Source organism: Acomys russatus, chromosome 20 (assembly GCF_903995435.1).
Source record: "Acomys russatus chromosome 20, mAcoRus1.1, whole genome shotgun sequence".
NCBI lineage: Eukaryota > Metazoa > Chordata > Mammalia > Rodentia > Muridae > Acomys > Acomys russatus.
The window spans coordinates 51,687,592-51,706,996 of record NC_067156.1 but is presented as its reverse complement, the minus strand read 5'-3'; the positions used below and the strand labels follow the sequence as shown (position 1 = coordinate 51,706,996).

Here is a 19,405-nt window from a genome sequence, read left to right as displayed (position 1 = left end):
TTGAACAAACAAATGTATAAGTGTTTTAGCCCTAACTCTTCAGTGGCATCGTGCAACTCTGCAAATCTACACACCCCGTGATGCCAAGACAGCCACCCTCAGTGCCTGGGGCTGCTCTGATGTCTCCTTGGTGCCACGTGTTGGAAGCCTCAGCTGTCTCTATAGATTCACAAGATAAAGAGACCAAATGCAGAATGTCGCAAGCTTTCTACCCAAAGGAGAACACAAGGCTTGCTCAGCTTGGGCCTCTGGGAACCAGAAAAACCCAGTGCTAAGTTAGCAGTGATGAGGGGGGTTGGCTCCATAGAAGATGCATATGAATCAAAGCATGCAACCCAGGGGGGATTTTTCCAAGAGGGAGCTCAACATCTCAACAGGGACTCAGCAGAGAGGGAGAAGGAGGAGGAAGAACAGAGAGACTGAGCAAGCAGAGCAGAAAAGCCAAGCTTTGCTCCTTCCGCCGGCAGGGAGACGCTGGGCCAAGGTCACAGTGGATGGTCATTCTCCGCCATCCACCGCGTGTCCTGCACCTAGCTCTGTCCTCCTTCCCCAGGGTCTCGGGGTCCAGGAGACCTTTTCTTTGCTGGATAAACGCTACCTCGAAATCTCATCAGGCTCATCATCAGGACCATACCCTGATGTGACTGTCCTACTTCAGGAGACACAGTGTTTGTCAGAAAAAGCCACACGTGAGGACATACGACTCTCCTGTTAACCTAACGAAGGAGACATATGGACTGTACCAAGCCCAAGCCTGCACGCTTTCCTCAGGTGGCAGGCAACCTATCTAATATTTGTGTTTGTATTCAGATTTTCCGAGTGCCGAATGCCATCTGTACTGTACACTTTGAAGCCCACGCTGAGGAGGCAAAACACACGCATCGTAACTGTGACAGCTATTTCCTGTTTCTGGAGTTTACAAGAATTTGCTTTGTACGAGATATTATTGTCAGTGTAGTACGGTAATTGTCACTACCCTGGTTTTGATTTTGCTCAGACTCTAGAAACTGTAAAAAGGTATTGATTTGGAAACATTCTCCTAGAACCTGAGTAAGATTTAGTTTTTCCACTTGCTATCCAGTGTCATATCTGCAGTGAAGTTTCGACCTGTGGGAAGTAAACATTCCTATTCTACTCACAGTGGCTTGGAGCCTACAGCTAGGAATCCCTGGGAGGCTCCCTGTGGGCCAAGGAGGTCTAAAGCCCTCAGACATAGCATGCAGCTATTTCACTAAAGTCAAAGTCTGTGACAAGCTGTAGCTTTCCTGAGCTTTCCAAAACAATCCACACCCTGCCAGAGAGTAAAAGAGACTGAGGTCCATGGCCGCTGGTCTGTTCGGTGACTGCTGTAGTAATTACTGGCTCTGGACCTTCAGCCTCAAGAACACAGCAGGGTCAGCATTAAGACTGCCCTGGCCAAACAGCGCTGGCTAGCCATGAGCTGGGGCTGCAAATGCACACAGGAAGGAGAAAGCAGAGGTGAGAGGCAGAACTAGAAATCACGAGGTGCACGCCTGCTGCTCACCCCCGCTGCAGCCCCGAGGCTTTCCTTTATATAGCTCTGGGCCTCAGTCGCTCATTCTCTGATGGGTCTATGTATGGTAACCTGTTGCATCCCTTTAGGTCTAGAAGCAAAGGAATCTCTGGTTCATTTTTGGTGTCTGCCAACCAGCAGGGCACACAGGACACCAAAACTGCTGCCACCAAGAGGTAAAACAGACTCAGAGATCACGTGGCTCTTTCCATGTGTCGACAGGTTCGGGACAAAACAAGGGGTTCTGAGCTCCGATCCTTTTTCCACTGCCCCGATCCACTTTCCTTTCACCTCCTCATCCAAGTCCTGATTCCTTCCAGACGGAAGAAAAACAGAACAAAGCCAGATTGCGACTGTTCAGTAGTGCCAAGTGGAGTTAGGCCATCTTCTGGCATGCTTGTATTCTGCGGGGCTCCGCTTGTCTTTGAGTGAACCCAGATGCAGGGTAATCAAGAAAGAGTGATAATGGCTTTCCTTCCCTTCCCTTTCCGTGTGTGTGTGTGTGTGTGTGTGTGTGTGTGTGTGTGTGTGTGTGTGTGTGTGTGTATGTACACATGTGTGTTTGCATTTTGAATGTGTGTGGGCCCACATACATATGGATGTGCATGCCCATGTGTAATCATGTGCAGAGGCCAGAGACTGACCGTGTGTCTTTCTCACTCTCCATTTTATTTACTGTAACTGAGTTCCTCACTGAACACAGCCCTCACAGAACTGGTGAATAGCCAGCTTTGCCCCTGGGATCCCCTGTCTCCATTTCCGAATCCTGGGATTATAGGCAAGACTCCATGTGCATTCGGCTTTTATGTAGGTGACTGGGATCTGAACTCTGGTTCTCTTGCTTTCATGAGAGCATTATATCCACCCCCATCCCCCACCCCAACCCCCCCAGCCCCCACCCTGACAGATACATTCCTGACTCATCTCAAGTGAGATTGCTCCTTAGTAGCTCATCTCTGCTGGGAAACGTGTACGTGTTCCCTGACATTCCCCAACACAAAGCCCTCAGGTCCTACCTTTGGGGACCATTTTTTTTATCAACATCGCCTGGATTTAAGGTACTCAGCAGAGAGCCTGTATGTGTTGGTGGTTACACAAGGCTAGTGATCAGCAATGCAAGTGGCCCTAACGCCACTCACATATCATGTAAGAAGCACATTAACCCCGAAAGCTATCGGCTTGTGCTCCAGTCCCACACGGACAGGCAAAGACCCCACTGTGAAGAAATGTGTGTGAGTCATGGAAACCCCCATCCTCTCCCAACAAGAGATCAAATTGGTTATTTCACAAACTCTGTAACTTTCCCAAGAAGTCAAGACAGGAATAGTAAACACCAGTTGGCTGCAGTTTTGTCTCCCTGGGGGAGAGGTGTGAAGAAGAGCTGTAGGAGCAGCGACAGGAGTGTTTGGGATCTGGTTTCAGGACTGAGGGGTTTGACAGCATCGCATAAGATAGTGGGGCCCCCACTTCACCGGGTACTAGTTTAGCATTCAAAGCCTTCAAGTGAAGCCTCTTTCTGGGCAAACAGGCAACACCTAAAAATAAACTCAAGGTCTTGAAACTGTCTGGTTTGCCTTTAAGCTCTCTTTGGCTAGGGACCGGGCTGTCTATTTTCAGTTTTGCAGCCCTAGGTGGTATATGGATTTGATCTATCAAGTGACAAATGGCCTAATGACACCGGGCCAGTCATGAGGCCACAGTAGCATGGTTATGGTGGGGGTATTGGGGACAGTCTCATTTAACCATTCTTGGAACCACTGGGAAAATTGATGGTGTGTAGACAGCCTTGGAGGACATCATGCTGTGTGGACCTAGTCTGAGTAAAGCCATTTTACCCAGTGAACATTAAAAGCACACTAAGAGAAGAATGAAAAAGGACTCGAGGGAGACCATCACAGAATGGTAGGGCACGCTGGCACTTCACACTGTTGCCTGGGTAAAGCAAGTGCCCTAGGGGCTTGGTTCTCTGGCCCTGTGGGGTTTATTTGGCTTTCAGAACCATGACGATCCATCTTCTCATATTTCTCCATTCCTCCTCCCTGACTCTACCTCAAGTTCACCTTGCCTTGGGCCCTTTTGATCCCTTGGCATTTCTACCAGGCCCTTGAGTTCCCTTCCTTGGAGCCACACCTCTTGCCCTTTGTGACTCAATCCTTCCAGTTAATCTCTCCCAGGGGCTGCCCAGAGCCTCTGGAGGACTATGGAGTGGATCCCACATGCCACCTTCATCTCTCAATAAAATATTGCCCTCACACCCACCAGGAGGCTTTAGCTGTTAACAGAACAGTAGCGAACTAAACATAAGAACTCTTGTTCATTACAAGAAGTCCAAGAGCAAAAGGCATACGTGCCGTTCTAGTCCATAAGCCTCTGTTCTTTTATCTTGCTCCACCTGCCAGTCATAGCTTTTCCTTCTGGTCACCCCAGGATTGGAAGATGACAGTTGTGGTAATAAGTTTCCTATTTTGATTAAAGAAAAGGGGGGGCGGGAGACAAGGTTCCTAGCAGCATTCTATAACTGTGGTGGTTTAGATGTGTCCCCCAAAAGCTCATGACTTGGAAAGGTAATCCTCAAGTTTATTGGTTGTGATATTTAGAAGTGGGGCCTTTGGGAAGTAATTATAACTGATGAGACCTTGAGGATGTACATTCGTGGCTTGGAGAGAGTAGAGAGAGACGAGCTTGCTGCATCTTGGTAAGGTGATACCTCCTGCCATGTTATGATGCACAAGAAGCCTCTCATTGGGTTATGGGAGGATGCTGGTATCACACACTCTTAAATCTCCCAGGTTTCAGAACCAGGAGCCAAGTGAGCTTCTTCATAAATGACCAGCCCTGCATAATAACATAATGCCTTACATAAGGGAAGCAAAACCTTTGCCAAAGCCCTTTGGTGGGGTTCTTCACATATCCGGTTAGACAGACTGACCCCCTCAGTCCCATCTGGAGTCTGGGAGGGTGTATGGCTTTCCAGTCTCCCCAGCTGGAAGTAGCAAGAGAGAAAGGAATTGGGGGGGTGCCGTGACATTAGTCAGCCGACAGTTACCGTACCTGCCACCGGTCAGGACAGAAGATCCCTACGAGTGCACAGGCGCACGCAGTGATTTTCTCAGAACATATTCATACAGTACCCCAGCACATCCCTTGCTCTCTGCACTGTAGGAATCGTATCACTGGAGGAAGAGGAGAGAGGTCAAAGCTCAGTCACCCCCAGTGTCATTCATCCATTTTGCCGTTAGCACAACTCACCAAGAAGCACTGTCTCTTCCACGCACATCTTGTGTCTCTGCTTTATAAGCTATTTGAGAGCCGGGATCTTACCTCATACCTTCAGTTGTTAGGGAGTCGAATTAGCATCGTGCCCTTTGCTGGCATCCAGGGCTATGTCATTAATGATGGGGAACATAACTGCGAACATCCTGCTGTGGACAAAGAGGTAGCACCTGTCCCATGAGACCCGTGGCAGGCTTGCTTAGGAGGCAGGGTTTGGGTAAGGCCAACAAGGAAAATGCCGTGTTTGTCAAGAGTTTTCTATGGAAAGTATTTTAAATTTTGAAGCTTAACTCTGTTTTCAAAGGGTTGAATGTGTCTCTAATTTTAGTTTACTGATTTTCTCTCCTCGTATGGAGTCTGTTCATTCACTCAGCAAAATTGCTTGAACACCTTCTGTATGCCAGGCTCTGGAGGCTCTGGAGAGATGGCTAACAAGAGTCCCCGCCCTTCCTTCTGGAGAGGAGGACGAATCTTCTGGCCATTGTGGTGTCTAAGCATCTCAGAACCCAGAAGTTCTGGATTATATTAAGAGGACTGTCCAGCCTTTGGTATGGTTCGGCTTGGTCTGGCTCTATAACCAGAAAATCTGGGTTTAGCCAGACATGGTGGTACACACCTGGAGTCTCAGCTCTTGGGAGGCAGAGACAGGACGATCAGGAGTTTAGGGCCCTCTTGAGCTATATGGCAAGTGCAAGGCCAGCCTGAGTTTCAAGAGATTCTGTATCAAAGCAAGAAAGCAAGAGAAAAGAGTGAACAAGAGAGCAGAGGAGAGGGGAGGGGAAGGAAATGGAGGGGTGGGGAGCAGAGGGGAGTGGAGAGGGGACAGGAGGGGAGGAAGAAGATACAATATGAGAAGAAAAGAGAGACGATGAGAAGAGAGGAAAGGGGAGGGGAAAGAAGGGTAGGAAGAGGGGATGGGATGGGAAGAAGAGGGGAAGAGATGAGAGAAGAAAAGGCAGGAGAGGAGAGGAGCCATGTTGGGGGCTGAAGGGGAAGCGGATGCAAGGCTCTGGCTTTGGTCTCTAACACTGAACAGGCTTTAGATCCTGGCTATAAAGTTGACTCTGGGACTCCGGGGGAGATGTCTGACCCTTGACCATTGCTGAGCTCATGTGGCCAGTCCCCAGCACTTCTCAGCTTAGAATGTATCCTTCGTTGTATGGTCCACGGTAGTGAAATTCCATCAGTCTCCTTTTAAGTGCGCACAGTGTTAGGCTTTCTCGGCAGAGATGAAGAAGTCAAGCGAGAAGGGGGTGCCTGTCATTTGACGTGAGTGGTAGAGGTGATGCGGGTGTGTGCTCATCCTAGAGTCTGTCTGGCTATGAATATGGTCCAGTTCCTGGTCTAGCCACATGATGCCCTCCCCCAACCTTATCTGTTTGGGGGTCAGAGCCCTAAATGATCCATCCAAAAGGCCTCATGCCTGCAACAATACATGGCACCCCCAGAGGTCATACATGGCTACTGGAGGCTAGTGTACACAGACTGGTCCTTCTGAAGATTTCCCACCTGCCACACATGGCCTCGTACCGTCTGAGGCCTCAATCTCCGACCTCACCAGTACCCAGACTCCCTGGTCCCTGCTTGAACTTGGAAGACCTGTTTTTTGGTCCCCCAGCAATTACATTCCTGCTCTGGCCTGAATAATCCAGTGAACTTCTGTGCTATCTGTTGGCCTGAGCATCTCTACCAAAGACTGAATCCACCATCCAAGCTTGATCTTCTCCATCCCTTCCTTCATGCAAGGACACCAGACATTTTCCTTCCATCTCATAGTGTTTTTCCATTATAGCTAAGAACTCTTCACACCATACCTCCCCTACAGAGCCCACTGTATGGTCTGTCTCCTGGTGGGAGTCAGGTGTGCACATGCACACACACACACACAAACACACACACACCAGGTAAAAGAGGCAATAGCATTTTCTACTTCACGTTTATTTTCAGATCAAGTAAGGAGGCCTTTGAGAGCTCAGGGCTCTACTCACTAGGACTGTTCCATTTCCTCTTTGCCTCATCTGCTTTTTTTTTTTTTTTTTTTTTTTTTTTTTTGGTCACCCAGCACAAGGGAAGCTAATGTCAGTGTGTTCTGGGTATTGGGCAACTTGCCAGGCACTTGACAGGATGGTAATGACGTGCATGTGGTTAGCCTTACAGGAGGAGACAGTGGATCAGAGTGGCAGCAGTGGTTACCTGGGGTCCCCGGTAGCATGGTGGATTAAGCTAGGACTAATTCAGGCCGCAAGGCATCCTGTCTACATAACACAGCGATGGTGAGCTTCCTCCTACAGCCATAAACACTCCTCATTTTCACCCAAATGAAAGCAATGTTACTACCTGACAACTCCCCCTCTCTGCCCCCAGTGTCACTCAATAGTGGGCGGAGCAAGCAGCAGCAGAACTCCATTTGCCAGATCTTTTTCATCCTGACACAACTTAGAAAGGTGGAGGAAAAAAGAAAGAAAGAAAGAAAGAAAGAAAGAAAGAAAGAAAGAAAGAAAGAAAGAAAAAGTAGGGGTGCACACCTTTAATCCCAGCACTCGGGAGGCAGAGGTAGGTGGGATCACCGTGATGTCCAGGCCAGCCTGGGCTACAAAGAGGGTCCAGGATAGCCAGTGCTACACAGAGAAACCCTGTCTCAAAAAGAAGAAGAAGACGAAGAAGAAGATGAAGAAGAAGACAAAGAAGAAGAAGAAGAAGAAGAAGAAGAAGAAGAAGAAGAAGAAGAAGAAGAAGAAGAAGAGAAAGAAAGAAAGAAAGAAAGAAAGAAAGAAAGAAAGAAAGAAAGAAAGAAAGAAAGGTCTGACCCACTGGGAGGCATGAGCCTGTGAGTTTCCTCTCTGAAAGCTGAAATAAGCCTGTCTTTCTCTGATACTCTAAGCCTTAAAAGACACAGGAAAGCCAGGCATGGATGGTGGCACACGTCTGTAATCCCAGAACTCAGGTAGGCAGAGGCAAGTGGAGCGCTGTGAGTTCGAGGCCAGCCTGGTCTACAGAGTGAGTCCAGGACAGCCAAGGCTACACACAGAAACCTTGTCAAAAACAAAACAAAACCCAAAACAAAACAAACAACAAAAAGACACAGGGAGTGGGTCTATTAAGGTTCCACGTGTTAAGTGTCCTGGCTGCTCTTCCAGAAGACTTGGGTTCAATTCCCAGCAACCACATGGCAGATCACAGCTGCCTTTAACTCCAGTTCCAGGGAGGATCGGACACCCTCAGACAGATATACATGCAGACAAAACACCAATGCATATAAAGTAAAAAATAGATTATTTTTATAGATGCTTCCACTCTGAGAAGTGTCTGGTGGGTTCCTGCCTCCTTCACAGCAAAGCTTACAGGTCTGCACTGTGGCACAGCTCGAGATGCCTATTGGCTCTGTTGAGATGGCCATCATATACTTGAGTGGAGAAGAATAAATGACACACCTTACACAATTTTGCATCAGAGCTGCAACCATCATATGGTTTGCTGCCTGACATTAACTTCCGAAGTCCAGATATTTTATGTGTTTACTAAGATTGTGCAGGTACTTAGAACATCCAGGTTCAGTATGTGCCCGCTGAATGCTCATCAAATGATGAATTTACACACAAAAAAACCTGCCTGATGTCATCACAAATGGGGCTTCCCTGAAAGTGAGATTTTAAAAAATATTTTAAATATTTATTTCTTTATTTCACATGCGTGTGCAGATACCTGCAAAGGCTAGAAGAAAGTGTTGAATCTCCTGGAACTAGAGTTACAGTTGGCTGCGGCCCACCTGATAGGAGTGCTGGAAACTCAAGCTGGGTCCTTTGTAAGAGCTGCAAGCACTCTTAACTGGTTCCCATCTCTCTCCCCAGCCCTAAGATTTTTAAATTTATGTACATGTGTTTATTTGTGTGTGTGTGTGTGTTTGTGTGTATGTATATGTATGTGTATGTGTATGTATGTGTGTATTTGTGTGTATGTGTGTATGTATGTGTATATGTGTGTCTGTGCGTGTGTATGCATGTATGTGTGTGAGTACCTGCAGATGCCCTGGAGCTGGAGTCACAGTCCATTGGGAACCACCTGACATGGGTCCTGGAAACTGATCTTGGGTCCTCTGGAAGTGCTCTAAACCACTGAACTCTCTCCAGCCCCCACCCCGACCCCGTGGGACTTTATTTTAAAAGCAAGAAGGGAAGGAGTGAGTGCATTCCCCTAGGACTGGCTGCTTTAAACATCACAGGCTGTGGTCAGGGCCATGTGAACGGGAATGTCGTTCCTGCAGCCCTGAGGATTGAACCGCTAGCCTCACCATGCTGTATCCTGGGTTCTCCTTTACCTTTTGTTTTGAGCAGGGCTAAGTTTCTCAAGCCTTAGCTTCACTAGGTAGCCTATGTTGGTGATGAACTTGTGACCTCTCTGCCTCAGTTTCCTTCACAGCTTGGATTGCAGGCCTGTTCTAGCAGCTCAGCCCCACGTGTTCATTTCTTTTTAAAGAAAGCCTATTGCTTTGTCAGTGGTAGTGGCCATGCAGGTTGGGGCAAGAATAAACACTCCATCTAATAGACCTTTGGAGGAAATCTGCAGGGTGTCAGGCGATGGAATTTTCACACAGCAGCCACTTTTAGAATGTCCATTGGTGCTAATGATATTGTGGTGACAACAAGATCTTAAATAAAGCACTAGTGTGAGTGGGACATGGGTGCGGGTGGGGAGGCAGACATGGGAGGAACATGGATGTGGCACATGGGTGGGGGACATGAAGGACATGGGGAGAAGGTGGATAAGGAGACATGGGTGATAAAGAACACGGGTGGAGGTGGGCATGGGTTGGGGAGACATGTGTAGGGAGGGACATGGCTGGGTGGCCACATGGGTCGTGGGAGTTAAGGCAGAATAGAGACCTGAGAGGGGGACATGGTCTTCTCACTGGGAAATCCCTGAGGATCTCATTCCTGGCCAGAAGCGGCTGCACTTTCTGTACTTAATAACTTGGTAGTTTGTGTCATAACTTGTTATAAAAATCTGAGTCAAAACAGCAAATGAAAAGAATACTTTCCACATGTTGTAGGTACTCAAGCCCAGGGAGGAAACCATCCCAGTTGGTGGGGTGGGGGGTAGGGGCAAAGATTGCTCATAGCTATTTCACAAGTTCTGTGCTTCATCTGTTATGAAATGTTTACACACTTCATAAAAGCCTTGCTCCTCACTTCCTCTAAATTATTTTTGTTGCTCTCAATTTTCTATCTTAATATGATGACTTTTTTAAAAAAATCGGATGTAGAAAAAGAGTAAATATGTCCTTCAGCATATCTTACCCCTGTGTAGGGTCATAGCTGGTAGTAGCAGAATAGCTCTCTTTTTAGAAACACCAGTATTTGAACAAACGGTGCTTACAGGTTAGAGCCCCCTGGCCCGCCTCTCTCTCTCTCTCTCTCTCTCTCTCCCACCATCGACTGACCTGTGGCTCAGTCTGGCCTCAAACTCTTTATGTAGCAGAGGGTGGCCTTGAAGTCCTGATCCTCCTGACTCCATCCACCAAATTCTGGGATTATAGGTGTTTGCCGCCACACTGCTTAGAGGTCTCCTTTAAAATAAGGCTGACCCTAAGTTCAAAGCAAAGCTCTTGCAAAGTGAAAGGTTTCATAGGTGACCTCAAGTGACAGCAACGTCAGTTGGCACATGCTTGGTTCCCTTTATGCCGATGAAATCCAAGCTCATTGGACGTGAGAGAAGCTTAAAGGAAAATGAGAGGGAAGTGACTGGCAGGCAGCAAGCACCCTGGGAGCAGGCGAGAGCTGTGTGAGTGGGCTCTGTCCCACTCCTTGCAGGTGCAGGAATTAACCACAGGGTAGAAGACCTATTCTCATGGAATCTGTGGAGCCCAGCCTCTGGATTGGCACTTCCTGTCCATCTTGTTCCCGGCTGGGAGAGTACAGTGTTCTCTCTCACTGGTCCTCTGTCCCCTGCACACTGGAGCAGGGCTCTCTAAAACAAGAGTCCTGGGGTCAAAGATGGAGTGGCTGACCAAGAACGGCTTCTGCTCTTTTGGTTTTGCTTTCAAACAGCCGACGGGCTGAACATTTCAAGAGACAAGAACATAACCAAAAAGTTTGCTTTCTATTTAAATAATACCCAGTAACACACAGTATTCAGGCAGTGTTGAGATGGGCTCCATCTACAGACTGTAGGATTTCTTTCTCCACCTCCCTTCACCTCTCCTTCCCCCTCTTTTTTTCTTTTCCCTTCCTTTTCTCTAAATAACATAAATTATCATCTCCTACTTCTTGGCAAGGTGGCCTCTTGCCCCAGAGCCTCATGGAAAGGCCAGAATTTTTTTTTATCTGTTCCAGGTAAGAAATGATTGGCAATGCTGGTGGCCAATCAAATCTCCCTTACTCCATCAGAAGCAGGTTTGAAGGATAGGCCTATCTCTGCTCTTTTCCACCTTTGTTTTCTGAAGTTCTGGGAAAAGGAAGAGATTCTATATTTAAGGTATTTAGGAGGAGAACAAGGTTTTCTTGCCATGCCCTCATGTATGCAAATGTTTTTGAAATGCTAACCTCACTATGTTGCCTTGGTTGGTTTTGAACTTCTGAGCGCAGGTAAGCCTTCTGCTTTGGCCCCCTGAGTGCTAGGATAACAGGTATGCACCACAATGTCTGACTCGGTCTTTCTCTCTGCCTTTTAGTAACATTATTAACCAGCAAACTATAATGTTCAGAGGACAAAGTTTCCAATTGCTACTTTGTAAGACATGTTGAATTCATTTGTAATGACAATGTGAAAACCGTCATTTCAGAGAGATGCCCACAGGCCTTGCTGTGACTGATTGCTCAAAACTAGTTTACCATTCGATTTATTTCTATCCTTTTTCCTTGGGGGGGGGGACCATTAAATGCATGATGATTGCCAGGAGGCATTTTGCTTATCATGGTGAGCTTGGGCGGGAGTCCCCTGGAACACAGTGATTTAAATTCACAGTTCCCCAGGAAGCCTCTAATAAGCCAGAGTAAGTCTGGGGATAATGTTCAGATTTCAGTCATTTCTGCTGTGGTCCTTGTCCCTTAGCACGGTTGTAAAGGATTAGTATCCCTGGGATGGCAGATAGTCCTATTGTGGCTTCTCCCAGGAACAATTCTATTAATACCACTTCTCATTTTTTTTTCTAGACGCAAATTCAAGAGAGGGAGTCTACATTCACGGGGACCACAGCAAACTTTGTCTCCAACTTGAATGAGATCAACCAGGAAAATGCATCATTGGCCCAATACCTGGGGCCAGAAAGCTGTCTTCACAGCTCCCAGCAGGAAGTCAGACAAGACAGAGAAGGCAACAGGCCTGGTGATCGCTGGGCAGAACCAGCACACGAACTGAGTGCCTTAGATGAAGTGTCCCAGGTTCCGGACTTGGTGCATCTCCCTCAGGGTGAGAGTACGGACTGCAGGGAGCTAGAGGCTCTCTCCCAGCCTACTGCTCCCTCCCTCCCCCTGGAAAAGATGGGCAGTGGGTCAAGGGGCAGAAAGGCTGCCTATGTGATAGGGTGTTTTGAAGCTGGTGACCAAGAAACATGTTATGATACCATGAATCTTCCTGTTGGAGGACCAGTTGATAAATATTTACCTCAAGAAATTTGCCCCACGGACTTGGAGCTGACAGAAGGTCAAAGCAAAGTGTCTGATTTATGTTCTCCCGACAAGACACTGGCTGCTCTTCAGACACAAGGTTTGGAGTTTCCACAGTCCACATATGACTGCAGCAAGGATGGAAAGTCCTCTCTTTTTAACAGTGCCTTCACCTGGAACATGGCACAGGAGTCCAGCGAAGATGCTGTGGGGGAGACACCAGCTGATGCTGGGAGTTCTCCCTCCATCTTCTCTTTCACAGTACCCCACAACTTGGGAGGGCCTGGGGAGACACAACCTCTTTGGTCTGAGAATGACACCTTTGTAAACAAAAATGAAGGAGGCTGTGGAAGCTCCAATCTCAGTGTCCCGATGGCCACAGACACACTTGCAGGCTCTGGTTCTGTCAGCGGGCACCCAAAAGAGCGGCCAACAGAATCAACTGCTAATGTCGATTGTCATCAGGTGATCGGGGAGACTGAGGACACATTAACTGATGCCACCAAAGCCCATGCAATCAAATGTCACACTGCGTCTATTGCTGCGGCCAGCCACCTTGTCGATGGTGCCGACCAGGCCTCATGTGAGGCACAAGATGAAGATAGTTTCCAATCCCTTCCTGACATGCGCTCGGGTCATTCTTTAAACAGCTCCACAAGTGAAGTAACCCGGGAGACTCTTGTCCCAGCACCCAGTGTTCCAGGAGCTCACGGCCACTTCTCCCTGCCGGAGGGACAGGGTGTGTGTGGCAGTTCTCTTCACACTGATAACCAGCTTGGGTATAAGAGCCAGATTGGGGAGGGAGTCCACATCAGAGGCCTTGAAGAGGACTTCCAAGAAAAGGGAAGTGGCGCAAAGCAGTGCGTCCAACCAAAGAGCCCATCCCACCAGGGTTCTCTTTCTGCAAATGATTTCCAAGAAATTTTGCCATTAATATCTGCTAGGCAGCAGGATGCCAATGAAGAGCCTTTTGAGTACTCCCTCACAGATTCCAGGGAAGAAACTGGGAATAGCTCAGACCCAAGGACCAGTGTCTCTGGGGTAGCTGAGAAGACTGTGGAGGAAGACAGTCCTTTGGTAAGCAATGTTCCATCTCTCCCTGCCATCCTCCTTGGAGAGAAAGACGACACTGGACTAGGAAGTTGGGCCGTGGGCAGCAAGGTGAAGATCATAACTCTAGAAGCCCCTGTTTTTGAAATCTGGCCACCAGAACAAGTGACGAATTCTGGGTCCAAGGAGGCAGAAGTTGGTCTCCTGGCACCTGGTAGGGGCTGGGCTCTGCCTGACATCCTCAGAGCAGGTGCTATCAGGCCTGTGCCGGGCACCTTGGGAATGGCAGCATGGGTTCCCAGGCCCCAAGCTGACCCTATCACAGACCCTGCTACCAACAGAGGTACTCATGCAAATGATGCACCAGCCAGACAAGCGTATGGCAGCAGCCTGTCTTCCCAGTGTCTGGGCCAACCCAGACTCCTGGAGTCCTCTGTAGACCCTGTTGGGGAAGGGGAGTCAGATATCACAGACTCTCCGTTCCAGGCTCCTGAAACTGGAGCGATGGACACTGTTGAGATCATGAATGAAGAACCGGAAGACATCCAGCAGAAACTACATCACCCTGGCTTCATTGACCGGTGTTTGAACTTCCCTAAGCTCCTAGAGTCCTCTGTGGACCCCATTGATGACTCGGGGCAGATGGAGTGGGTCTGGTCCGAGAAGCCAGAGCCCCCTGACGTCAACATAGAAGGAAATGACTCCACTGATAGAAACGCATGTCAGAGGGTAGACGTCCAACCTGCGACCCTGCCGGTTCCACGTCCCCAGGACAGTGAGGGGATCCTTCCAAACGAAAACATGAGCCACCAAAGTCCCGTCGACAGAGAGCGAGCAGAAGCCAAACAAAGCCAGCCTAATGAAGAAGTGAGAGGCGCCACTTGGCAAGCCCTGTGTCCTGGTGAAGAGAGACAAAGAATTCCAAGTGTGTGCAATGTGAGCCAAATGCAAGATGGTAGTGGCGGGTGCCTAGGAGAAGCCAGGCACAGGAGAAAGGACAAGGCCGAATCAATTGTCCCCGTGTCACCTCTTTCTAGTTGTCTCGCAGGAATGACTCACACATCTGTCGAGGTTGGTACCAACTCCACAGGCCACATTTATGGTGGGTCTGAGCCCAGAAACCATCAAGATGTAGTTCCCATGGGGAAGGAAAAAAGAACTATTGAGAACAAGTGTGGGAAACATATACCCTCTTCAGACGCTCTCACAGAGACACCTTGTGCTCCATCTCCCAAAGGAGATGTCACACGCTTGTCAACTGGCCACGGCATGGAGGAACTGAAATCAGAGGCACTTCAGATTGCAGAAACCAAACCCCTCAACTCATCCGACTCCCCAACAAGGGCCATGGCTTTTGTTTCAGGAGAATGTGAGTCAGAGAAAGCCCCTGACAGCTTGTTACTTCAAGACCCGTGTCAAAAGGGCTTCGCCCTGGATAGCGGGAAGAGGTCTGGAGAGGAACTGCAGAGGTATGTGGCTGCCCAGACCAGCAAGGCTCCTGGGGCCCTGTCAGCCATGGCTGGGTCAGAGCAGGCCAAGAAGAAGCAAGAGGCCTCGGGGAGTGGCCACTTAGCTGCAGGGGTCAAGAAGAAAATTCTATCCAGGGTCGCTGCCCTAAGACTCAGACTGGAGGAAAAGGAAAAAGCGAAAAGGAACTCTATTCTGAAGAAGCCGCCTAAGTTTGAAAAGTCCTTATCCCGCACTGATGAGAAAAAAGACCCCAAAAAGGCCCCCTGTAAAGCTGAAGGGAAAGGTGAGCCCTCCTGCTCTTAGCATTGTCAAAGGGCTAGGCACAGAGCTGCTGGGTCCCTTTCCTGGTCAGTTCAGGTGAGCATCAGGTGGGTGTGGATGCCACGACCGTGGCCAAGTGTCCCGTGGTTCTCAAATTCGAGCAGGCACAGCTCGCCGGTAAGCTTGCTCAACTGCAGGTCTCTGAGCACTTCCGCAGTTTCCGATGGCATGGTGTCCTCAAGAATCTACACTTGTAGCCGGGCACAGTGGCTCCTAGCACTGAGGGAGGCAGAGGCAGGAGGATCGCTGTGAGGTCGAGACCAGCTGGGTCTACAAAGCGAGTACAAGACAGCCAAGGCTACACAGAGATTCTCCACTCCCCCCAAAAAGAATCTGCTCTTGTACTCGGTTCCCAGGTGGCTTGGCAGGATACACGCACCTAATCACCACTGCCTGCTGGTGTGTTTGATGGAAGGGGCCTAGCAAAATTTCAAGCAGAGTTATTGAGATAGTTAGTTTGTTAAACTAAAACAACCACATGCTGAGCAGGGTACATAAAGAAACAGTTCAACACAATTTGAGATGCTCTTCTTTGTTTTTTCCCTGCTCCACTAAGTGCGGCTTAAGGGACCCTTGGCTTTTCTTCCAAATTTAAGTGTAAAATTTCTTCCCAATGCACTGTCTCAAGCACCTGGATCTACACAGATTTCAGCTCTTTAAGCCTTGAGGCTTAAGAAGGCGTTGGCATAACCTGTTCTGTTAGGACAGCTTCAGCCCAGCCCATTCTGCAGCCCCAGTGAAGCCACATTCTTTTGGAGCTGCCCCTTTCCGTGCTGCCTGGCAGAAGTCTCAAGAGAAGACACGGGGAGCTGCTGGGACCCTGGGCACTAGAGCAGAAGGCTCCCCACTAAGTGGAGGGGAGGAGTTCTCTCCAGTCTTAACCAAAGTGCCTGATCTGGAGGCTGAGGTTTCCTGTGCCCTGTTCCAGAAAGGGTTAAAGACTAGTTGTCATCTGTCAGAGTATGACCAGCTGTCATCTGTGCAGTCAAGTTCTTAGTGTGTACGTTTTGTTATTTAGAGACAGGACCTTGGGTATCCCAGAATTCACCATCATGTCCCACTTATGAGGTACTCAGAATGGAAGCCAGGATTTAATACCTGCCAGGCTTGAGCTCTGTTGACTTAGCTACACCCCTAAGCCCCATCCCCCTGTGTTGCTTGAAACATAACCAGAGAGAATGAAGCCGTGGGTTAAAGGGTCTCAGGAGTGGTTTCAGAGCCAGGTACGATGGTGCACACCTGTGACCCCAGACCCTGGGAGGCTGAGGCAGAAGGATGGTGAGTTTGAGGTAAGCTTGAGTAAATAGTGAACGGAAAGCCAGCCTGGGCTACATAGTGAGACTTGTTTCAAAGCAACAAAACCACAAAGTGTTTCGGTCCAGAAAGAAATAATTCATTGGATGTTCTTGTCCATAGTTTTTCAAGTTGCACATTGGAAAAGGATAGTTCTCCTCAAGTACAAAGGTGAGAGAGAGAGAGAGAGAGAGAGAGAGGAGAGAGACAAAGAGGAGAGGGAGAGAGAAGCAGAGACAGAGACACAAAGAGAGAGGCGTGGGGTTGGGGAAGATTCAGGATAGTTTGCAGGTGGTGCTAGCAGGGCAGGTACTTAGGCGTGTCCTGAGAGGCCTGGGGTGGTGGCAAACAAAGCCTTTTCCAAGCCAGAGCGGCTCAGTGCAGCATGCAGGACTGTTTCCAGGGGCCAAGACCTTGAAGGCCATTGAGAGGCAGAGTCAAATGTTAAGGTTTTCTGCAGGTGCTTGCTGTGTGAGTTTTCCTAGGGACTCGTGAATAAACATGTATTCGTCACAGGGCATCATGTCTGACCAAAGAAATGATTCTGTTCAAGTCTGGTGAGTTGACTGGAATTCCAGGACGATGAGCAAGGGGTTGCTCACAGGCACATGAATGTCTCAAAGCTCACCTCTGCTTAAGCGAGAACTCACAAAAGCTGAGTCGTGGGAGATCCCAGCACTGACTTGTAATTAGCTCTTGGGTCCATTCTACAGCAGTTGTTGCTGCTTACATAACCTTGAGGTTATGCTTACAGGCCCCTGAGAATCATGAAAGTTCCAGAAGCTTCCTAGACTTGTGAGTTTGCCTTGCTTCTGGACATAAGTTTAATTGACTTCAATTTGGAAGAAACAGCAACACCCCCATAGCGTTCGTGCTGCTGTGTGAGGGGCTTTGTTTCCTTCACCTGTACATAGGGGGCGCTAACAGCCAGACTCATCCAGCATGGAGGATGGAAAGCCATAGGAGAGAAATGCCGAACTTTCAGGATAACTGAAGAATTTAGCTCAAACACCAGGTCACCGACACCACAGGATTGATGCCAAGCTAATATTTGAAGGAAGAGTGGTTCTTATCTGCTCCCTTGAGAATGCAGTCCTTACAGGGGCGTGGAATCATCGGGTCGGAGGAACCTTCACCTGACTCCCGGTGTCCACAGTACAGAGGAAGATTTGCTCACACCTGAGCAGCGTTTACCTGCTTATCCTTTCCCCAGCAGCTAAGGGATCAGCAGGAAGCCCGCCTCTCTCCTGTTGACTGGCAGTTTCCTTTGAAGGGAAGGAGACAGAGGTGCGAATCCTTGGCTTGATTTGTGTTGGGCTCCAGCTCTTTGCCCAACCTGCAAACCAGCCCCAAGCCCTCACCTGATTGCTTTTACAGGTTGACCCCGATTATTTGTGATAATCAGTGTGTTTCTCTAGTAAGCACCTGCTGTGTGCACTAATGAGTCATGACACAGATGAGGATCAATGACCTGGAAAATGATTTACTATTATGGGATAGCTGCATCCATAAGCTCTGCCCTCAACAAGCACCTGGTGTTTTGGGGTTTTTTTCCCCCCATTTAACTAAGTAGTCCTAATTACCTTCATGAATTAATTTATGAGCTTCTATCAGTGATGTATATTTTTAAAAATCCACTTCACTAGTGTGCACTCAAGTTCTTAGTTTTGCTTTCCAGCTTTCCCTCTTTTTGGTTTTTGTTGTTTAATAATAAGAAGAAAATACAACCTAGAAGTGCTCACTTTTGGTGCTGGGGTGGGCCTCATCTCTAGAGTGGGTGCGTCACATGATGCCAGGTGGGTGTTGCCTTGACTGTGTGGGCCCAGGATCCTGGTGTTCTCCTTGGGAGCAGCCCAGATGTAACGCCCTCCTCCTGAGGCATGACCCGATAGGTAGCAGAACATGCTTAGGTGATCCTGGGGGATATAAAACGGTTGCTGATTGCCCTTTCTTTGGCATCCAAAGCTTAGCACAATGGAAGCTTCCTATGTAACAGGAGATTCTAAAATTTACATTCAGTGCGTCAGTGCGTGCGTACGTGCGTGCGTGCTAGGCTTGGTAGCAAGTGTCTCTACCTACCAAGGTGGGGCTCTGTAGCAGAGATTTTTTTTTTTTAATTGTCTTTTCTCAACCAGGCTGGGCAGAAGATAAACCTAGCGGCACTCCCATGCCTTTGCTCACAAGCGGCATTTCTACTCGTCGGCCAGGGTCTTCTCGGCTGGCTTCATGTTTCCCAGAGTCCCACCATCCAGCTCTGCACCCCACTTCATGCTCTCCTCTTCATCCCATGATGTGATCGGGGCCCCCATAATACTGGCAGCAATTTCCAGTAAGGCTCTGGCTGAGGACTTCTGGCCCAACCAGTTCATTGCTGCTTCCTGGGGCCAGAGTCCTATTTTACACTTCATTCTGATATCTTACTATCTGCAGGGTCAAGGAAAAGTTGGAAAAGCATTATTGCAACACATTCAATGCAGCGAAGTTTGAGGGCAGCCGAGTGAATGAGGCCTCGCGTTGCTATTTCTGGCTTGCGGGTGGACTTGATAATATTCTGTGCTGATGTGTTCTTTTGTGTCATCAAAGCTGCAGAGCGCCACCTGGACTGTAATAACCTAACCACAGCAGCCAGGTCCCACAGGCCTCCTGTGTTCTAATGCCTATACTGCCACCCAGTGGCTGCTATGACCAATTACACATTTGGTTATAGGGCCCTGTTTGGGTCTCTGGCAATTTCAAACTCACAAGCCAACTGTGGGAGTCATTTCCTCACCATTTCTGTTTCTCATTCATAGAGAGGTCTCCTCCAGTCCACCAGATGGTCTTCCCAAAGACAATCGCACTGTGTGTGTGTGTGTGTGTGTGT

General features: G+C 48.6%; 1 protein-coding gene across 1 annotated transcript in view; it reads left to right on the top strand.

Annotated features, from left to right (window-relative positions):
• The window catches only part of Alpk2 (alpha kinase 2), a 132,011-nt gene that overhangs the window by 76,446 nt on the left and 36,160 nt on the right, over nt 1-19,405 (top strand). The window contains exon 5 of the mRNA XM_051163220.1: nt 11,956-15,211. Within this exon, the coding sequence (XP_051019177.1) occupies nt 11,956-15,211 (3,256 nt within the window). The remainder of the gene's footprint in view (nt 1-11,955; nt 15,212-19,405) is intronic.